The 18218-nt window shown below is 51.8% G+C and overlaps 2 protein-coding genes across 2 annotated transcripts; both read left to right on the top strand.

Annotated features, from left to right (window-relative positions):
* Positions 1–5036: 5036 nt before the first annotated feature.
* On the top strand, positions 5037–6799 carry LOC138372542 (uncharacterized). The gene is made up of 2 exons (XM_069338018.1): positions 5037–5093; positions 5411–6799. Exons 1-2 carry the CDS (start codon positions 5037–5039, stop codon positions 6797–6799), a joined length of 1446 nt encoding a protein of 481 aa, XP_069194119.1.
* A 5280-nt stretch (positions 6800–12079) lies between these two features.
* Positions 12080–17920, top strand: LOC123760469 (uncharacterized). The gene is made up of 2 exons (XM_069338017.1): positions 12080–12205; positions 17147–17920. The coding sequence occupies exons 1-2, from the start codon at positions 12080–12082 to the stop codon at positions 17918–17920; spliced, it is 900 nt and encodes a 299-aa protein (XP_069194118.1).
* The last annotated feature ends 298 nt before the right edge of the window (positions 17921–18218 follow it).

Below are 18218 nucleotides of genomic sequence, written 5' to 3'. Positions count from 1 at the left end.
AAGGCAGCTGTGGCCACCTGTGACGGCACGCAGCTGTGGCCACCTGTGACGGCACGCTGCTGTGGCCACCTGTGACGGCACGCTGCTGTGGCCACCTGTGACGGCACGCAGCTGTGGCCACCTGTGACGGCAGCAGCTGTGGTACCTGTGACGGCAGCAGCTGTGGTGACCTGTGACGGCACGCAGCTGTGGCCACCTGTGACGGCACGCAGCTGTGGCCACCTGTGACGGCACGCAGCTGTGGCCACCTGTGACGGCACGCAGCTGTGGCCATCTGTGACGGCACGCAGCTGTGGCGACCTGTGACGGCACGCAGCTGTGGCGACCTGTGACGGCACGCAGCTGTGGCGACCTGTGACGGCACGCAGCTGTGGCCACCTGTGACGGCACGCAGCTGTGGCCACCTGTGACGGCACGCAGCTGTGGCCACCTGTGACGGCACGCAGCTGTGGCCACCTGTGACGGCACGCAGCTGTGGCCACCTGTGACGGCACGCAGCTGTGGCCACCTGTGACGGCACGCAGCTGTGGCCACCTGTGACGGCACGCAGCTGTGGCCACCTGTGACGGCACGCAGCTGTGGCCACCTGTGACGGCACGCAGCTGTGGCCACCTGTGACGGCACGCAGCTGTGGCCACCTGTGACGGCACGCAGCTGTGGCCACCTGTGACGGCACGCAGCTGTGGCCACCTGTGACGGCAGCAGCTGTGGCCACCTGTGACGGCACGCAGCTGTGGTCACCTGTGACGGCAGCAGCTGTGGTGACCTGTGACGGCACGCAGCTGTGGTGACCTGTGACGGCAGCAGCTGTGGCCACCTGTGACGGCACGCAGCTGTGGCCACCTGTGACGGCAGCAGCTGTGGCCACCTGTGACGGCACGCAGCTGTGGCCACCTGTGACGGCAGCAGCTGTGGCCACCTGTGACGGCACGCAGCTGTGGTGACCTGTGACGGCAGCAGCTGTGGTGACCTGTGACGGCACGCAGCTGTGGTGACCTGTGACGGCAGCAGCTGTGGTGACCTGTGACGGCACGCAGCTGCGGCCACCTGTGACCGCAGCAGCTGTGGCCACTTGTGACGGCACGCAGCTGCGGCGATCTCTGACGGCAGCAGCTGTGGCCACTTGTGACGGCAGCAGCTGTGGCCACTTGTGACGGCAGCAGCTGTGGCCACTTGTGACGGCAGCAGCTGTGGCGATCTGTGACGGCACGCAGCTGTGGCCACTTGTGACGGCTCGCAGCTGTGACGACCTGTGACGGCACGCAGCTGTGGCGACCTGTGACGGCAGCAGCTGTGGCCACCTGTGACGGCACGCAGCTGTGGTCACCTGTGACGGCAGCAGCTGTGGCCACCTGTGACGGCCGCAGCTGTGGTGACCTGTGACGGCACGCAGCTGTGGCGACCTGTGACGGCAGCAGCTGTGGCCACCTGTGACGGCACGCAGCTGTGGCCACCTGTGACGGCAGCAGCTGTGGCCACCTGTGACGGCACGCAGCTGTGGCCACCTGTGACGGCAGCAGCTGTGGCCACCTGTGACGGCACGCAGCTGTGGTGACCTGTGACGGCAGCAGCTGTGGTGACCTGTGACGGCACGCAGCTGTGACATCAGCAGCTGTGGCCACCTGTGACGGCACGCGGCTGCGGCGACCTACCGAACTGAGGCATCTGAGGCTCAATAAAAAAGGAAAATCATATCAAACAAGTGACTGAAACACAATGAACACATTGCTACTGCAAAACTAAGGAATATATCTCAAAGAGCTGCCGATATCAGTACACCTAGATGAACCACCTCTCGTTAAGTTATTTTAATATTACTATGAACTCTAGCATCAGATACCGAGTTCGAAAAATAAAAAAGTAATATTGGAGATATATCCCACACAGTCAAATTATCCAGGAGAATGTGAAGTGTGATGGAGTGAGCTATGGTGTCGAGGAGGCCGTGTGGGCCAGCCTCAGTGGCCACTTCACACAACTTATAATGAGGTTTAGTGATATATTGACTCTCGGGAGGACACTGTCAAATTATCCACCCAGCGACTAACAGCAATATAGATGAGGAGTCACAATAACGTGGCTGAAAAATGTTGACCAAACCCCACCCTAGATATTGAAGAGACGACGACGTTTCGGTCCGTTCTGGACCGTTATCACAATCGACTTAATAATGGTCCAGGACGGACCGAAACGTCGTTGTCTCTTCAATTTCTAGTGTGTGGTTTGTTGTTGTTGTTTAAGATTCAGCTACTGGGGACAAAAAGTACCAAGTAGCACGGGCTATGGTGAGCCCGGCAGTGGACATACCTGGCACAGGAGCGGGGCTGTTACTGTGGTGTGGTTACAAGCAGAGATCACAAGGGAACCCATTATGAACTCTGGGTGTAAACAAGCGACTGTGTCACCAGGTCATGGTGACGGGAGGATGTACTCAGAGTAAGCTGGCTGTTGAGCAATGGATGATAATGTTTTGATGTGAGGAGTTTCTGCTCTTTCCTATTGTTGTACTGTCAGTCGATGGTATTGGTGCTGCTGGTCAGGATCTTCCCTGTCATTGCTGTGTTGAGTAATGATGTGATCTTTAATAAATACTAGTTGTTAATTGAACAAATATCACATACAAACTATATAGAATCCAACAGTCACAGGAATCCATGAGCAGTGGCAGCTAAATTATTGACTGCATCACTTACACTGGATGATTATAGGAGCTTAAGAGCACCTAAGACCATAGTCGACGTTACCTTACTGGAAGATAAACTTTCAACTTTAGGACAAAATATTCCCCTCTGAGGAATACTGTCTTCCTCACACATTGCATCATTACAGTGCTAGGAGTGGGAGCGGCGTGTCACTTCCCTTCTGGCTGGCTGCCCAGAGACAGGTTGAGCGACACGTGTCCTGCGATCTTTTGGTCTCGGTACCAGCGAGTACCAGACACCAGACAGCGAGTGACAGACAGCGAGTGACAGACACCAGACAGCGAGTGCCAGACGCCCGACAGCGAGTGCCAGACACTAGACAGCGAGTGCCAGACACCAGACAGCAAGTGCCAGACACCAGACAGCGAGTGCCAGACACCAGACAGCGAGTGCCAGACGCCAGACAGCGAGTGACAGATAGCGAGTGACAGACAGCGAGTGCCAGACACCAGACAGCGAGTGCCAGACGCCAGACAGCGAGTGACAGACAGCGAGTGCCGGACACCAGACAGCGAGTGCCAGACGCCAGACAGCGAGTGCCAGACGCCCGACAGCGAGTGCCAGACACCAGACAGCGAGTGCCAGACGCCAGACAGCGAGTGCCAGACACCAAACAACGAGTGACAGACACCAGACAGCGAGTGCCAGACACCAGACAGCGAGTGACAGACAGCGAGTGACAGACACCAGACAGCGAGTGCCAGACACCAGACAGCGAGTGCCAGACGCCCGACAGCGAGTGCCAGACACTAGACAGCGAGTGCCAGACACTAGACAGCGAGTGCCAGACACCAGACAGCGAGTGCCAGACACCAGACAGCGAGTGCCAGACACCAGACAGCGAGTGCCAGACACCAGACAGCGAGTGCCAGACGCCAGACAGCGAGTGCCAGACGCCAGACAGCGAGTGACAGCGAGTGCCAGACACCAGACAGCGAGTGACAGACAGCGAGTGCCAGACACCAGACAGCGAGTGCCAGACACCAGACAGCGAGTGCCAGACACCAGACAGCGAGTGCCAGACACCAGACAGCGAGTGCCAGACGCCAGACAGCGAGTGACAGACACCAGACAGCGAGTGCCAGACGCCAGACAGCGAGTGCCAGACACCAGACAGCGAGTGCCAGACACCAGACAGCGAGTGCCAGACACTAGATAGCGAGTGCCAGACACCAGACAGCGAGTGCCAGACGCCAGACAGCGAGTGCCAGACACCAGACAGCGAGTGCCAGACGCCAGACAGCGAGTGCCAGACACCAGACAGCGAGTGACAGACAGCGAGTGCCAGACACCAGACAGCGAGTGCCAGACGCCAGACAGCGAGTGCCAGACACCAGACAGCGAGTGCCAGACACCAGACAGCGAGTACCAGACACTAGACAGCGAGTGACAGACACCAGACAGCGAGTGACAGACACCAGACAGCGAATGTCAGACACCAGACAGCAAGTGCCAGACACCAGACAGCGAGTGCCAGACACCAGACAGCAAGTGCCAGACACAAGACAGCGAGTGCCAGACACCAGACAGCGAGTGCCAGACGCCAGACAGCGAGTGACAGACAGCGAGTGCCAGACACCAGACAGCGAGTGCCAGACACCAGACAGCGAGTGCCAGACACCAGACAGCAAGTGCCAGACACAAGACAGCGAGTGCCAGACACCAGACAGCGAGTGCCAGACGCCAGACAGCGAGTGACTGACAGCGAGTGCCAGACACCAGACAGCGAGTGCCAGACGCCAGACAGTGAGTGCCAGACGCCAGACAGCGAGTGCCAGACACCAGACAGCGAGTGCCAGACGCCCGACAGCGAGTGCCAGACGCCAGACAGTGAGTGCCAGACACCAGACAGTGAGTGCCAGACACCAGACAGCGAGTGCCAGACGCCCGACAGCGTCGAGATACTAGGGGGGGGCACCATTTTCCTGCTATTCAAGGGAGGAAGAATGCCAAGCGTGGGACATTCTGTCCATGAGCCACTCAGGCAATAATACCCCGAGTGCCGCTCCTCGTCCTCCATCAGCCGGGACGTCGTGAGACTCACGGTAATGAAGAGTACATTGTATCACCAGCAGGAGGATGGACTGGCTTGAGGGATAGGTCGAGGCAGACAGGCGGGCCACAGGGATGTGATGAGGGAGGGAGAGATGAGGGAGGGAGAGATGAAGGAAGGGAGGCATGAAGGAAGAAGACATAAAATAAAGAATTAGGGAATGACAGAGAGGAAGAAAGATAAAGAAGAATTGAGAGGTGTGGTAGAAGAGAGAAGAAGGAAGACGAATGTAAACATAAAGAATCAGAGGAGGCGCAGAGGAAGACATATAGACTACTACGATGAACACCAACAACAGACATCCACCCACACCCACGTCCAGAGTATGGCAGTCGCAGGTACATTTGTGGCTTAGAGAACAGAAGCAATGATAAGACAGCGCCTTGAATCGTATTTCATATCTTCTCAACAGCAGCGGTTGCAAAACCTTGCGTAAAAATGGAGGCTAGCTGCCCTCGTGAGCATGCACAGCTCTCCTGCACGGGCTTGTCTTCATCAAATATACCAACTCCCCTAACACTGTAATTATTTTCACTACAACCAGCCACAGCAGTGCCAGCCACAGCAGTGCCAGCCACAGCAGCACCAGCCACCGCAGCACCAGCCGCAGCACCACGCACAGCAGCACTAGCCGCTACAGCGCCAGCCACCGCAGCACCAGCCACCGCAGCACCAGCCACCGCAGCACCAGCCACCGCAGCACCAGCCACCGCACCACCAGCCACAGCAGCACCAGCCACCGCAGCACCAGCCACCGCACCACCAGCCACAGCACCACCAGCCACCGCAGCACCAGCCACCGCAGCACCAGCCACCGCAGCACCAGCCACCGCAGCACCAGCCACCGCAGCACCAGCCACCGCAGCACCAGCCACCGCAGCACCAGCCACAGCAGCACCAGCCACCGCAGCACCAGCCACCGCAGCACCAGCCACCGCAGCACCAGCCACAGCAGCACCAGCCACAGCAGCACCAGCCACCGCAGCACCAGCCACCGCAGCACCAGCCACAGCAGCACCAGCCACAGCAGCACCAGCCACCGCAGCACCAGCCACCGCAGCACCAGCCACCGCAGCACCAGCCACCGCAGCACCAGCCACCGCACCACCAGCCACAGCACCACCAGCCACAGCAGCACCAGCCACCGCAGCACCAGCCACCGCAGCACCAGCCACCGCAGCACCAGCCACCGCAGCACCAGCCACCGCAGCACCAGCCACCGCAGCACCAGCCACAGCAGCACCAGCCACCGCACCACCAGCCACAGCAGCACCAGCCACCGCAGCACCAGCCACAGCAGCACCAGCCACCGCACCACCAGCCACAGCACCACCAGCCACAGCAGCACCAGCCACCGCAGCACCAGCCACCGCAGCACCAGCCACCGCAGCACCAGCCACCGCAGCACCAGCCACCGCAGCACCAGCCACCGCAGCACCAGCCACAGCAGCACCAGCCACCGCAGCACCAGCCACCGCAGCACCAGCCACAGCAGCACCAGCCACAGCAGCACCAGCCACCGCACCACCAGCCACCGCAGCACCAGCCACAACAGCACCAGTCACAGCAGCACCAGCCACCGCAGCACCAGCCACCGCAGCACCAGCCACCGCAGCACCAGCCACAGCAGCACCAGCCACCGCACCACCAGCCACCGCAGCACCAGCCACCGCAGCACCAGCCACCGCCCCACCAGCCACCGCCCCACCAGCACCAGCCACCGCAGCACCAGCCACCGCACCACCAGCCACAGCACCACCAGCCACCGCAGCACCAGCCACAGCAGCACCAGCCACAGCAGCACCAGCCACCGCAGCACCAGCCACCGCAGCACCAGCCACCGCAGCACCAGCCACCGCAGCACCAGCCACCGCAGCACCAGCCACAGCAGCACCAGCCACCGCAGCACCAGTCACAACAGCACCACCCACCGCAGCACCAGCCACCGCAGCACCAGCCACAGCAGCACCAGCCACAGCACCACCCACCGCAGCACCAGCCACAACAGCACCACCCACCGCAGCACCAGCCACAGCAGCACTAGCCACTACAGCACCAGCCACAGCACCACGCACAGCAGCACTAGCCACTACAGCACCAGCCACAGCACCACGCACAGCAGCACTAGCCGCTACAGCACCAGCCACAGCACCACGCACAGCAGCACTAGCCACTACAGCACCAGCCACTCCAGAACAAACAAATAGCGCCAACAGTTGTTCATAAACAATTAATTACCACTTTAAGAGCCAAATGTCAGCTCAAGAAGTCTACTGGAAAGATAAATCTGGTAATTCCTTAAAAATTAGTTCTACATAAAGAGAGGAAAAAATGAGCATTGCACCACAACCCGTCCTCATACAGTGACATTAGTGTTAGTCACTCTCAGAAAGTACAAGTAATCAGAAAGTAAATCAGAAAGTAATCAGAAAGTAATCAGAAAGTACAGATACCTGGCGATGGACCACCAGAGAGTAGACAGCTTCTACTTCTGAAATTAGCCAAAAAAAAAATGTTTAAATTAGATTAGGCTCTATATTTATGTTATGTTTAGCCTTTCCCTACAATCATAGGCCAAATGCACGTCTGATAATCCTGATATCCTTAAGCCTGGTATTACACATATGCTATTATAAGCCTAGGAATGTTTAGACTTGGGTCTTAGCTTTATGTTTCCCAAGGCAGCCAACAGATTAAAAGTACAATAAGTTAATTTGTTGTTGTCCATCACTTTATGTTGGTACTTCTGAGTACTTCCGCCCAGGCAGTTACCATATACCGTCCCGTTATCACAGGAGGATAGGCTAGGTTATACAGGTAAGGGACGCCACAAGAATCGTCTATCCTACAGGGCTAAGGGGAAGATTATTAAGAATAAGACGACAAAGATCTGCTGAATGAAGAAGCAGGTAAGAAGATAATGAACGAAGGAACGGAGAGAGAAAGGAATGCAGGAACAGGGAGTGGTGAAAGAAGCCAAGAAGGCGCGCTCACATGCAGATGAATTTTAAAGCTGCATTGTGACAAGCAGGAGTAAGGCGGGGTTGGTAACACCTCCCCTCTCACTCTCTCTCACTAGTGAACACACTCTCCCTCCCTCACACTCTCCCTAGCGCCCTTCCTCCCTCCCTCCCTCACACTCTCCCTAGCGCCCTCCCTCCCTCCCTCACACTCTCCCTAGCGCCCTCCCTCCCTCACACTCTCCCTAGCGCCCTCCCTCCCTCCCTCACACTCTCCCTAGCGCCCTCCCTCCCTCACACTCTCCCTAAAGCCCTCCCTCCCTCCCTCACACTCCCTAGCGCCCTCCCTCCCTCACACTCTCCCTAGCGCCCTCCTTCCCTCACACTCTCCCAAGCGCCCTCCCTCCCTCACACTCTCCCTAGCGCCCACCCTCATTCACACTCCCTAGCGCCCTCCCTCCCTCCCTCACACTCTCCCTAGCGCCCTCCCTCCCTCACACTCTCCCTAGCGCCCTCCCTCCCTCACACTCTCCCTAGCGCCCTCCCTCATTCACACTCCCTAGCGCCCTCCCTCCCTCCCTCACACTCTCCCTAGCGCCCTCCCTCCCTCACACTCTCCCTAGCGCCCTCCCTCCCTCCCTCCCTCCCTCACACTCCCTAGCGCCCTCCCTCCCTCCCTCACACTCTCCCTAGCGCCCTCCCTCCCTCACACTCTCCCAAGCGCCCTCCCTCCCTCACACTCTCCCTAGCGCCCTCCCTCCCTCACACTCCCTAGCGCCCTCCCTCCCTCCCTCACACTCTCCCTAGCGCCCTCCCTCCCTCACACTCTCCCTAGCGCCCTCCCTCCCTCACACTCTCCCTAGGGCCCTCCCTCACACTCTCCCTCCCTACCTCCCTCCCTCCCTCCCTCCCTCACACTCTCCCTCTCTCCCTCACACTCTCCCTCCCTCCCTCCCTCCCTCACACTCTACCTTCCCAGTAAATATTTCCTCGTTTTAAAAACGTTTGAAAAACGAGATTTAACATTTGAAGGAAAAGTTTAAAAGCGTTTGTAAATTCTATATCCAATCAATTATCATTTAATCAAGTAAATTAACCATAAATTGGGTCCAGAAATACACAATAATTAAATAATTATTTTCATTGAATAGATATATATTTACAACAAAGAATTAATTAATTAATTAATATTAATTATTAGCTATAATATAAAATCTGAGTATTTACAGTGAATATAAAAAACAATTGATTAAAATGTTTATGTGTAGCACCAATAGGAGAGGAGAGAAGTGAGAGATAAGAGGAGAGAGACAAGAGAGTAGAGGAGAGGAGAAGAGAGAGTAAAGACGAAGAGAAGTTAAGAGAAAAGAGAGAAGGAAGTGAACATTGAAAATAGGAAGATAAGAGGGAAGATAGAGGAGCTAACAGAGGAGAGAGAGAGAGAAAAGAGAGAGGGGATTGAAGAGAGAGAAGAGAGGAGAAAGCACTAAGAGAAAAAGAAGAGAGAGGAAAGAGAAAAGAGAGAGGAGAAAGCTCCAAGAGAAGACAGTAGAGGGAGAAAGATGACAGAGGATAGAAGGCAGAAACGTGAGAGAAAAGACTAGACACGAGATTGAGAAGAGAAGAGAGGAGAAGTGAGTGTAAAGAAGGGAGACAGGAGAGGAGAGAAGAGAGATAGATAAAAGAATAAGAGAATAGAGAGAAGATGAGAAGAAAAAGAGGGAGAAGAAAAAGAGGGAGAAGAGAAAGAGAGAGAAGAAAGAAAAGAGAGGAGAAGAGATGAGAGAACAGAGAGGAGAGAAGATAGGTGAGAGAAAGAAGGGGAGATATGAAAGAGAAAAAGAGTAAAGAAAAAAAGAGAAAGACAAAAGAGAAGCTAGAGTTGACAAATAAGAGAATAGAGAGAAGAGATAAAAAAGATGAGAGAAGAGAAAAGAGAGAGGAGAAGAAAGAAGAAGAAAGAGAGACAAGAGAAAAAAAGAATGATTATATTAGAGAAGAGATACGATAGGAGAGAGAAGAGAAAGAGTAGAAGAAACTGGGGAGAAGAGAGGGAAAGAAGAAACGAGAAGAGAGAGAAGAGATGATAGAAGAGAAGAGACAGCATAGAGAAGAAAGAGGAATAGAGAAGTGATGAGAAGAGAAGAGAGAAGCTGTTAGTAAAGAGAGTGATAAAAATAGGAAGGAGAGAGAAGAGAGTGACAGGAGAGGGAAGAGTAGAAGCAGAGAGAGTAGAAGAGAAGAGAGTGGAAAGGAGGAGGAGACAAAATGAGAGAGGAGAGGAGGGAAGAGAACAAAGGAGAGAGAAAAGAGAATAGAGAGACAGAAAGAGAGAAGATAGTGTTGAGAAGAAGAGATGAGATAAGGGGAGCGGTGAAGAGAAAAGACAGTGATGAAAGAAGAAAAGAGAGAAACGAAAGGGAGATGGGAGGAGAGAGAATAAAGAGGATAGAGAATAGAGAAAAGAGGAGAAAGAGAGCAGAGCGGAGAGAAAAAGACAAAGACCAAAGATAAAGGCGAGAATAGAGAGGAGAAGAGAAAGGAGAGAGAAAAGAACAGAAGAAGAGAAGAGAAGAGAGAATTGCGAAAGAAGATAGGAGAGAAAAAAGAGGAGAGGACACGAGAGTGAGACAGAGAGAGAAAGAGACAGATTAGAGAGAGGAGAGGAGGAGAGGAGTGAGAAGGAAGAGAGCAGAGGAGAGAGAGAAGAGATAGGAGAATAGAGAGCGTTGATAGAAGCGAGGAACGAGAATTAAGATAAAAGAGAACAAGAGAAGAGAGGGAGAGGGCCAGGAACACTGGTGACTAAAGCCCAGCATCAAGTGAGCGTCACCAAGCACCTGTAGCGTCACCAAGCACATGTAGCGTCACCAAGCACCTGTAGCGTCACCAAGCACCTGTAGCGTCACCAAGCACCTGTAGCGTCACCAAGCACCTGTAGCGTCACCAAGCACATGTAGCGTCACCAAGCACATGTAGCGTCACCAAGCACATGTAGCGTCACCAAGCACCTGTAGCGTCACCAAGCACCTGTAGCGTCACCAAGCACCTGTAGCGTCACCAAGCACGTGTAGCGTCACCAAGCACCTGTAGCGTCACCAAGCACATGTTGCGTCACCAAGCACATGTAGCGTCACCAAGCACATGTAGCGTCACCAAGCACCTGTCGCGTCACCAAGCACATGTAGCGTCACCAAGCACATGTAGCGTCACCAAGCACATGTAGCGTCACCAAGCACATGTAGCGTCACCAAGCACATGTAGCGTCACCAAGCACATGTAGCGTCACCAAGCACCTGTAGCGTCACCAAGCACATGTAGCGTCACCAAGCACCTGTAGCGTCACCAAGCACATGTAGCTTGGTGACGTCCGTCCGGAGAGTAGACGAAATAAGTATCACAAAATATATACATGGACAATACCCAGATTTCCGCAGTAAAAGTACAACATTCTGAACTGAACTATATGGAAGGAAATGCAGAATGAAGTCAGTGAAAACTACCCGCCAAACACACACCGAAACTACAACGTTGGTACAACGTTCAAACAAGTTTTAACACCTCCTAACCAGTTACAACAACCAATATAGCAAGTTGTAACAACGTTCTAATACGTCATAAACACGTTAAGGCAAGATGTAACAACTTTATTACAAGTTGTAACAAGCGGAAAATAGAGACAGTTTCGGTTTGTGTTTCCAGGGAATTTGTGTTTCCAGGGTTTGTGTTTCCAGGGAATTTGTGTTTCCAGGGTTTGTGTTTCCAGGGAATTTGTGTTTCCAGGGTTTGTGTTTCCAGGGAATTTGTGTTTCCAGGGAATTTGTGTTTCCAGGGTTTGTGTTTCAAGGGAATTTGTGTTTCCAGTGGTGTTTTCCAGGTTTGTGTTACTCAGAGGACCAATCCCAGAACATTATACCAGAGGTGCCCCTGCTGTCCTCCCAGCCTCTATACTGATTACTGCTCGAACGAAAATGGACTATTGGACTTCAAGATCAAATTTATTCCAATAACTTAAAACGACTCTTCTCAAAAACCTATTTTCTGCATAATTTTTACCTCTGATAACTGGGTCTAGTGTACTCGTCGGCGCTCCTCGGACCCCGAAAGATCGTCAACTATGCCAACTATGCAAGGATGGTGAACTATGCCTGGTCAGGATGGTGAACTATGCCTGGTCAGGATGGTGAACTATGCCTGGTCAGGATGGTGAACTATGCCTGGTCAGGATGGTGAACTATGCCTGGTCAGGATGGTGAACTAAGTCTGGCCAGGATGGTGAACTATGTCAGGCCAGGATGGTGAACTATGTCTGGCCAGGATGGTGAACTATGTCAGGCCAGGATGGTGAACTATGCCAGGCCATAATGACGCCAGAGGAAACAAAGAGTGCTACTCAGAGACTGGGCCTCTGGGACATGAATCCTGGAATCATAAACAGGTATACAACAGAGGGCCCATATAGCAGTTCTCTGGAGACCAGCTCATTGCCTGTCAGTATATGTGAAATATGTCGCCTATTACACATAAAGATCATAACTTTATAGTCGTGGAGGGAGGATTAATCCGACTCATTGTCAAGAATCTGAAGAACTGATCAATATAATAATAAGAATAAAGAGAAATTTATCATGACTTCTGACTTTTCAAACGATTCTTTAATATTTAAAGCAAAATTTATTATTAATTTTAGGCATTTATTGATTCAGTTTCAGGTATTATTATTGCAGGTAAGAATTTCTTATTCAATTGTACTTGTGTAAGAATTTTTTTAAGTATAATACAATAATTTATTTTCTTTTAATTGAACAACTCTTGCAATGTAATTTTATCTGAGGAAAAAAGGATTAAAATTTCATTTGTATTGTAAAATGTAAATAACATGTGCACGTGTGATGAGTAGTGGTGTGATGAGTAGTGGTTTGATGAGTAGTGGTGTGACGGGTAGTGGTGTGTTGGGTAGTGCTGTGATGAGTAGTGTGATGGGTAGTGGTGTGATGAGTAGTGTGATGGGTAGTGGTGTGATGAGTAGTGTGACGGGTAGTGGTGTGTTGGGTAGTGCTGTGATGAGTAATGTGATGGGTAGTGCTGTGATGAGTAATGTGATGGGTAGTGGTGTGATGAGTAGTGGTGTGACGGGTAGTGGTGTGATGAGTTGTGTTGTGATGTGTTGTGGTGTGATGAGTAGTGGAATGTTTTCGGTGTTCCTTATTTTCCTGTATTTTGTAAATTAAGGATTATATATTTCTTTTTGGGGGGGATAAAAAGGCATTAGCTTTAACTTAGCCAGAGATGTAATATTAACTTTATCTTATATTATATTACAATACGTATTGTATAGTACATAAATAATGCACGTACTATATCCGCATGTATAATGGAAGGTTTTTACTTCTCAGGTTTCTTCAATTTGATTTCTATTCATATTAAATCAATCTATTATATTATTAACACATTTACCATGCTCATAATGGGAAGCATTATTTTTTCCAGCTAAAATATGAACATTTTCTGAATAACGAATGTCCAGCTATATTTTGTAAAAGAATCGGAATCGATAATCGTATTGGATTCGAGACATTTTTGTCAATCAGTATCGATATTGTTAGAAATGTTAGTATCGTCTCACCAATACTTTTTATAGTTCAGAAAAGTTGAATTTTTACACTTGGCAAATGGAACATAGAACCAGAGAAGAGCAGAGGCGCCCCGACCAGCAGAACATATTATCCACACCACAGATGTTCGTTCTCCTCCCAGCAAGCTGAAGAAATGGTGCTGAAATAAGAGTAGACTATTGTTCTTCAAGATCAAATTAAGACCAATTGGACTGTTGTGGATAAGAGGGCCTCTGGGTGGGAGGCGGGAGTGTCAGCATTACTTACACTAGTGGGCAGCTGCATGTGTGGCCAGTAATATTTACACTTGGTGGGGGGGGGGGCTGGGATGGTGAGTACTACTTACATTAGGGGAAGCTGCAGGGCACTAAACATGTCGAGACGGGGATACAGTAGGACAGTGTGGTTCACTGGAGACAGTCAAGTCCCTGCTGAATCTGGGTACAAGTGACCGGATGAACAACCCAGCGGACCAACAACCCTTAACCACTAGACCATACGACTGTATAAAAATCTTGGAAGATGTGAGTTTTGTACAGTCGTGTGGTCGAGTGGTTAAGGTACCAGGTACGCCAAGGTGCATAGCACTCCTGGCTATCTGGGTTCGATTCCTTCTGGGGTGTGGAGTTTTCATTTATATATGGACTTGGGGACCATTCAAACTTGTTTGCATTTATGTTCCAGCTTGGGAACCTGATCAACCAGGCTGTGACTCATACGTCAGGCTGCGAGCAGCCGCGTCTAACAGCCTGGTTGATCAGTCCAGCAACCAGGAAGCCTGGTCGACGATCCGGCCGCGGGGACGCTAAGCCCCGGAAGCACCTCAAGGTAAGATTGGGTACCATCAACAACCACCTCACTTAAAGGGGGCAGGAGCCACGATCTACTCTGACCTTACCTCAACAATATCACTTATAGTCAAGAAATTTTCAATGCAAGAATAATGAACTGTTACAAACAGTTTTATTAAATATTTCGTTTTAATTACAATAACCTCGGAATATAATATTATGTTAGTTAAATAATAAAGTAAACTCAAACCCTGTGGTAAACAGTTATGTTGTAAACGTTCTTCGGTTTATTAAAGTGTGTATGCTGGTAATTAATCAGTATAGATTATATTAATTAGAGACTAATAATAATTAGAGTCCATAACGAAAATACCAATGCATAATTGCTTGCACCACCCTGATGGGGTTCTGTGGTACTGAACCCCATAACCCAACCCGTCCTCGACTCGGGTCCATTACATCCAGCGGTCGACCCCACAGACGCATTCATAAACTTTTATATGGCGTTCATTCAAAACGGGAATTTTCTCAAATATAAATAAATATTATATTGTGCATATATAGGTATAGGTTAGGTTAGATCAGGTGTTTAGGTTCTGTTGGCGATTATTTGTATTTGTAGTAAGTGGGCAAAGCAATTACTGCGTTGTGGTTCGAACAAAATTCGTCAGTGAATCACTTGTTCCGGAAGTGTTCGAACATCATCAGTTGTGAGTCGTGTCTAAACAGTTTTTCATTCATAAACAGTAGGTTGGCGGGTGGATGGAATCACTTTTGGGTCTTTGTTTGGAGGACGGGCTACATAACCACCCCTGATGGGGTTATAGGGGTTCTGAACCCCATAACCACCCGGCGGTAGTTGAGTGAACCGTAGTGAACCCTATACCCATCCTGTGGGCTGTAGTGGACCCCATACCCATCCTGTGGGCAACAGTAGATCCCATACCCATCCTGTGGGCAACAGTAGACCCCTTACCCATCCTATGGGTAACAGTAGGCCTCATACCGATCCTGTGGTCAACAATAGACCTCATACCCATCCTGTGGGCAACAGTAGACCTCATACCCATCCTGTGGGCAACAATAGACCCGATACCCATCCTGTGGGCAACAGTAGACCCCTTACCCCTCCTATGGGTAACAGTAGGCCTCATACCGATCCTGTGGTCAACAATAGACCTCATACCCATCCTGTGGGCAACAGTAGACCTCATACCCATCCTGTGGGCAACAATAGACCCGATACCCATCCTGTGGGCAACAGTAGACCCCATACCCATCCTGTAGTCAACAATAGACCTCATACCGATCCTGTGGGCAACAGTAGACCTCATACCCATCCTGTGGGCAACAGTAGACCTCATACCCATCCTGTGGGCAACAGTAGACCTCATACCCATCCTGTGGGCAACAGTAGACCTCATACCCATCCTGTGGGCAACAGTAGACCTCATACCCATCCTGTGGGCTGTAGTAGAAAAGGTTATAGGACAAAAATTACTGAAACTCTCCCGTTCAGCAAGAGATAATAACATTAATAAGAACATAAGAATCAAGGAAACACTAGAAGGCGTATTGGCCCATACGATGCATTTGCTATTTATTTCCACCTAAACCCATTCATATATATGTCAAACCAACGCTTGAAACGTTGACATGATCCTACGTCAATCATATGTTACCCGGTAGTTTGTTCCCAAATCAGCAACTGTTTCCAAACCAGCATTTACCCAGGGTCTTTCAGGCATAACAAGCCACTCAGCATTCAACAGCCTCATGGCGGTTCTGCTTCTCTCAAAAACATCACTCCATCGGCGATAATTCACTCAGGACTTACATATGGAGCATGTTGACCCAAGGTGTTGAGGCGCGCGTAGGCCACTCAACTGACCATATGAAGGATCTGGTATGTAAGTGACAGATCACTCTCTTCACTCATGGTAATATATAGTCAGTTTATCCTCTAATGAATGCTAATAATAAGCTCAATAGGAGCTTCTGGAGTCACGCTTCTGATGAGTTGTATCAGCTCATAGCTAGCAGGTCCGCTCGGAACATCAATGACATTAAAAAAAGACCACTGAATGCCTCTAAAAAAATTGCCCCGTTCGCGGTAAGTGGTTGTTATGTTCAAGAATGTGTAATGGGCGCCAACAGGGCTCCAACAGGGCGCCAACAGGGCGCCAACAGGGCTCCAACAGGGCGCCAACAGGGCTCCAACAGGGCTCCAACAGGGCGCCAACAGGGCTCCAACAGGTGATAATTGCAGCCACTCACTGCGACGCTACACACCAAAATGCGTATACTGTAATTAGCCTCACCTTTTAATGCCAGCGAAACTGGCAGTTTGAATAACAATAATAATTGTGTGACGTCATGACCGCACTTCCGCGGCCCCCCCCCCCCGGGAGGGGGGGGGGGCCTCCTACTGAAGTCATTTCCGAAACCCCAAAAATTTGAATATTATTTTATTTATTCATTTCCAGACACAGACCCCCCCCCCCCCCCCTTCGCTACCCCCAAGACCCCTCCCGGTACCTCCAAGACTTCCACCCTCGCTACCCCCTCCCAGACCCCCCCTCGCTACCCCCGAAGACCCGCCTCGCTACCTCTAAGAATCCCCTCGCTAATTCCAGGACCCCCCTCGATACCTCCAAGACCCCCCTCGCTAATTCCAAGACCTCCCTCGCTACCTCCAAGAAGCCCCTCACTAATTCCAAGACCTCCCTCGTTACCTCCAAAGCCCTCTTCGCTACCTCCCAGAGCCCCTCGCTACTTCCCAAAGCCCTTCACTACCTCCAAGACCCCTCTCGCTACCTCCAAGACCCCCTTCGCTACCTCCCAGACCCCTGTGCTACCTCCCAGAGCCCCTCGCTACCTCCCAGAGCCCCACGCTACTTCCTAGAGCCCTTCGCTACCTCCCAGAGCCTCTCGCTACCTCCCAGAGCCCCTCACTACTTCCCAGAGCCCCTCGCTACCTCCTAGATCCCCTTGCTACCTCCAAGACCGCTTCGTTACCTCCCAGAGCCTCTCGCTACTTCCCAGAGCCTCTCGCTACTTCCCAGAGCCTCTCGCTACTTCCCAGAGCCCCTCGCTACTTCCCAGAGCCCCTCGCTACTTCCCAGAGCCCCTCGCTACCTCCCAGAGCTCCTCGCTACCTCCCAGAGCCCCTCGCTACTTCCCAGAGCCCCTCGCTACTTCCCAGAGCCTCTCGCTACTTCCCAGAGCCTCTCGCTACTTCCCAGAGCCCCTCGCTACTTCCCAGAGCCCCTCGCTACTTCCCAGAGCCCCTCGCTACCTCCCAGAGCTCCTCGCTACCTCCCAGAGCCCCTCGCTACTTCCCAGAGCCCCTCGCTACTTCCCAGAGCCCCTCGCTACTTCCCAGAGCCCCTCGCTACTTCCCAGAGCCCCTCGCTACCTCCAAAAGCCCCCTCGCTACTTCCCAGAGCCCCTCGCTACTTCCCAGAGCCCTTCGCTACCTCCCAGAGCCTCTCGCTACTTCCCAGAGCCCCTCGCTACTTTCCAGAGCCCCTCGCTACTTCCCAAAGCCCTCGCTGCTTTCCAGAGCCCCTCGCTACTTCCCAAAGCCCCTCGCTACTTCCCAGAGCCCCTCGCTACTTCCCAGAGCCCTTCGCTACCTCCCAGAGCCTCTCGCTACTTCCCAGAGTCCCTCGCTGCTTTCCAGAGCCCCGTCGCTACCTCCCAGACCTCACTCACTACCCCCATGACCTCCCGCGCTACCTCTCAGATCTCCAACGAGACCTCGAAGACACTCTATCTTCATGGCAAGATACTCTGACACCATTACCTTGCAGACACTCTGCAAGGTAATGTTTTACTCTTTAACAAAACTTGCGAAGACAACTTTATGTTCATATCTTACTAAGACCACTTTACGTTGATATCTTACTAAGACAACTTGTTGTTGATATCTTACTAAGATAACTTCATGTTGATATCTTACTAAAACCACTTTACCTTGATATCTTACTAAGACCTCTCACTTTCTACAGTCTTCCACACAGATACAGCCAGATACCTCACCCACATCGTCACACAGATCATCCACCCTCATCCAAACTCATCGTCCAGCCACA

The sequence above is a fragment of the Procambarus clarkii genome, chromosome 39 (genome assembly GCF_040958095.1).
Source record: "Procambarus clarkii isolate CNS0578487 chromosome 39, FALCON_Pclarkii_2.0, whole genome shotgun sequence".
In the NCBI taxonomy this organism is placed as follows: Eukaryota; Metazoa; Arthropoda; class Malacostraca; order Decapoda; family Cambaridae; genus Procambarus; species Procambarus clarkii.
This window is presented reverse-complemented; position numbering and strand designations above follow the sequence as displayed.

Bases quoted from the DNA above. Each gene is read 5' to 3' on its own strand.
- LOC123760469 (XM_069338017.1), top strand. From the start codon at position 12,080: ATGACGCCAGAGGAAACAAAGAGTGCTACTCAGAGACTGGGCCTCTGG. The intron at 12,206-17,146 runs GTCAGTATATGT...GTTACCTCCCAG, and splicing joins TGGAGACCAGCTCATTGCCT to AGCCTCTCGCTACTTCCCAG.
- LOC138372542 (XM_069338018.1), top strand. From the start codon at position 5,037: ATGAACACCAACAACAGACATCCACCCACACCCACGTCCAGAGTATGG. The intron at 5,094-5,410 runs GTACATTTGTGG...CAGCCACCGCAG, and splicing joins CCAGAGTATGGCAGTCGCAG to CACCAGCCACCGCAGCACCA.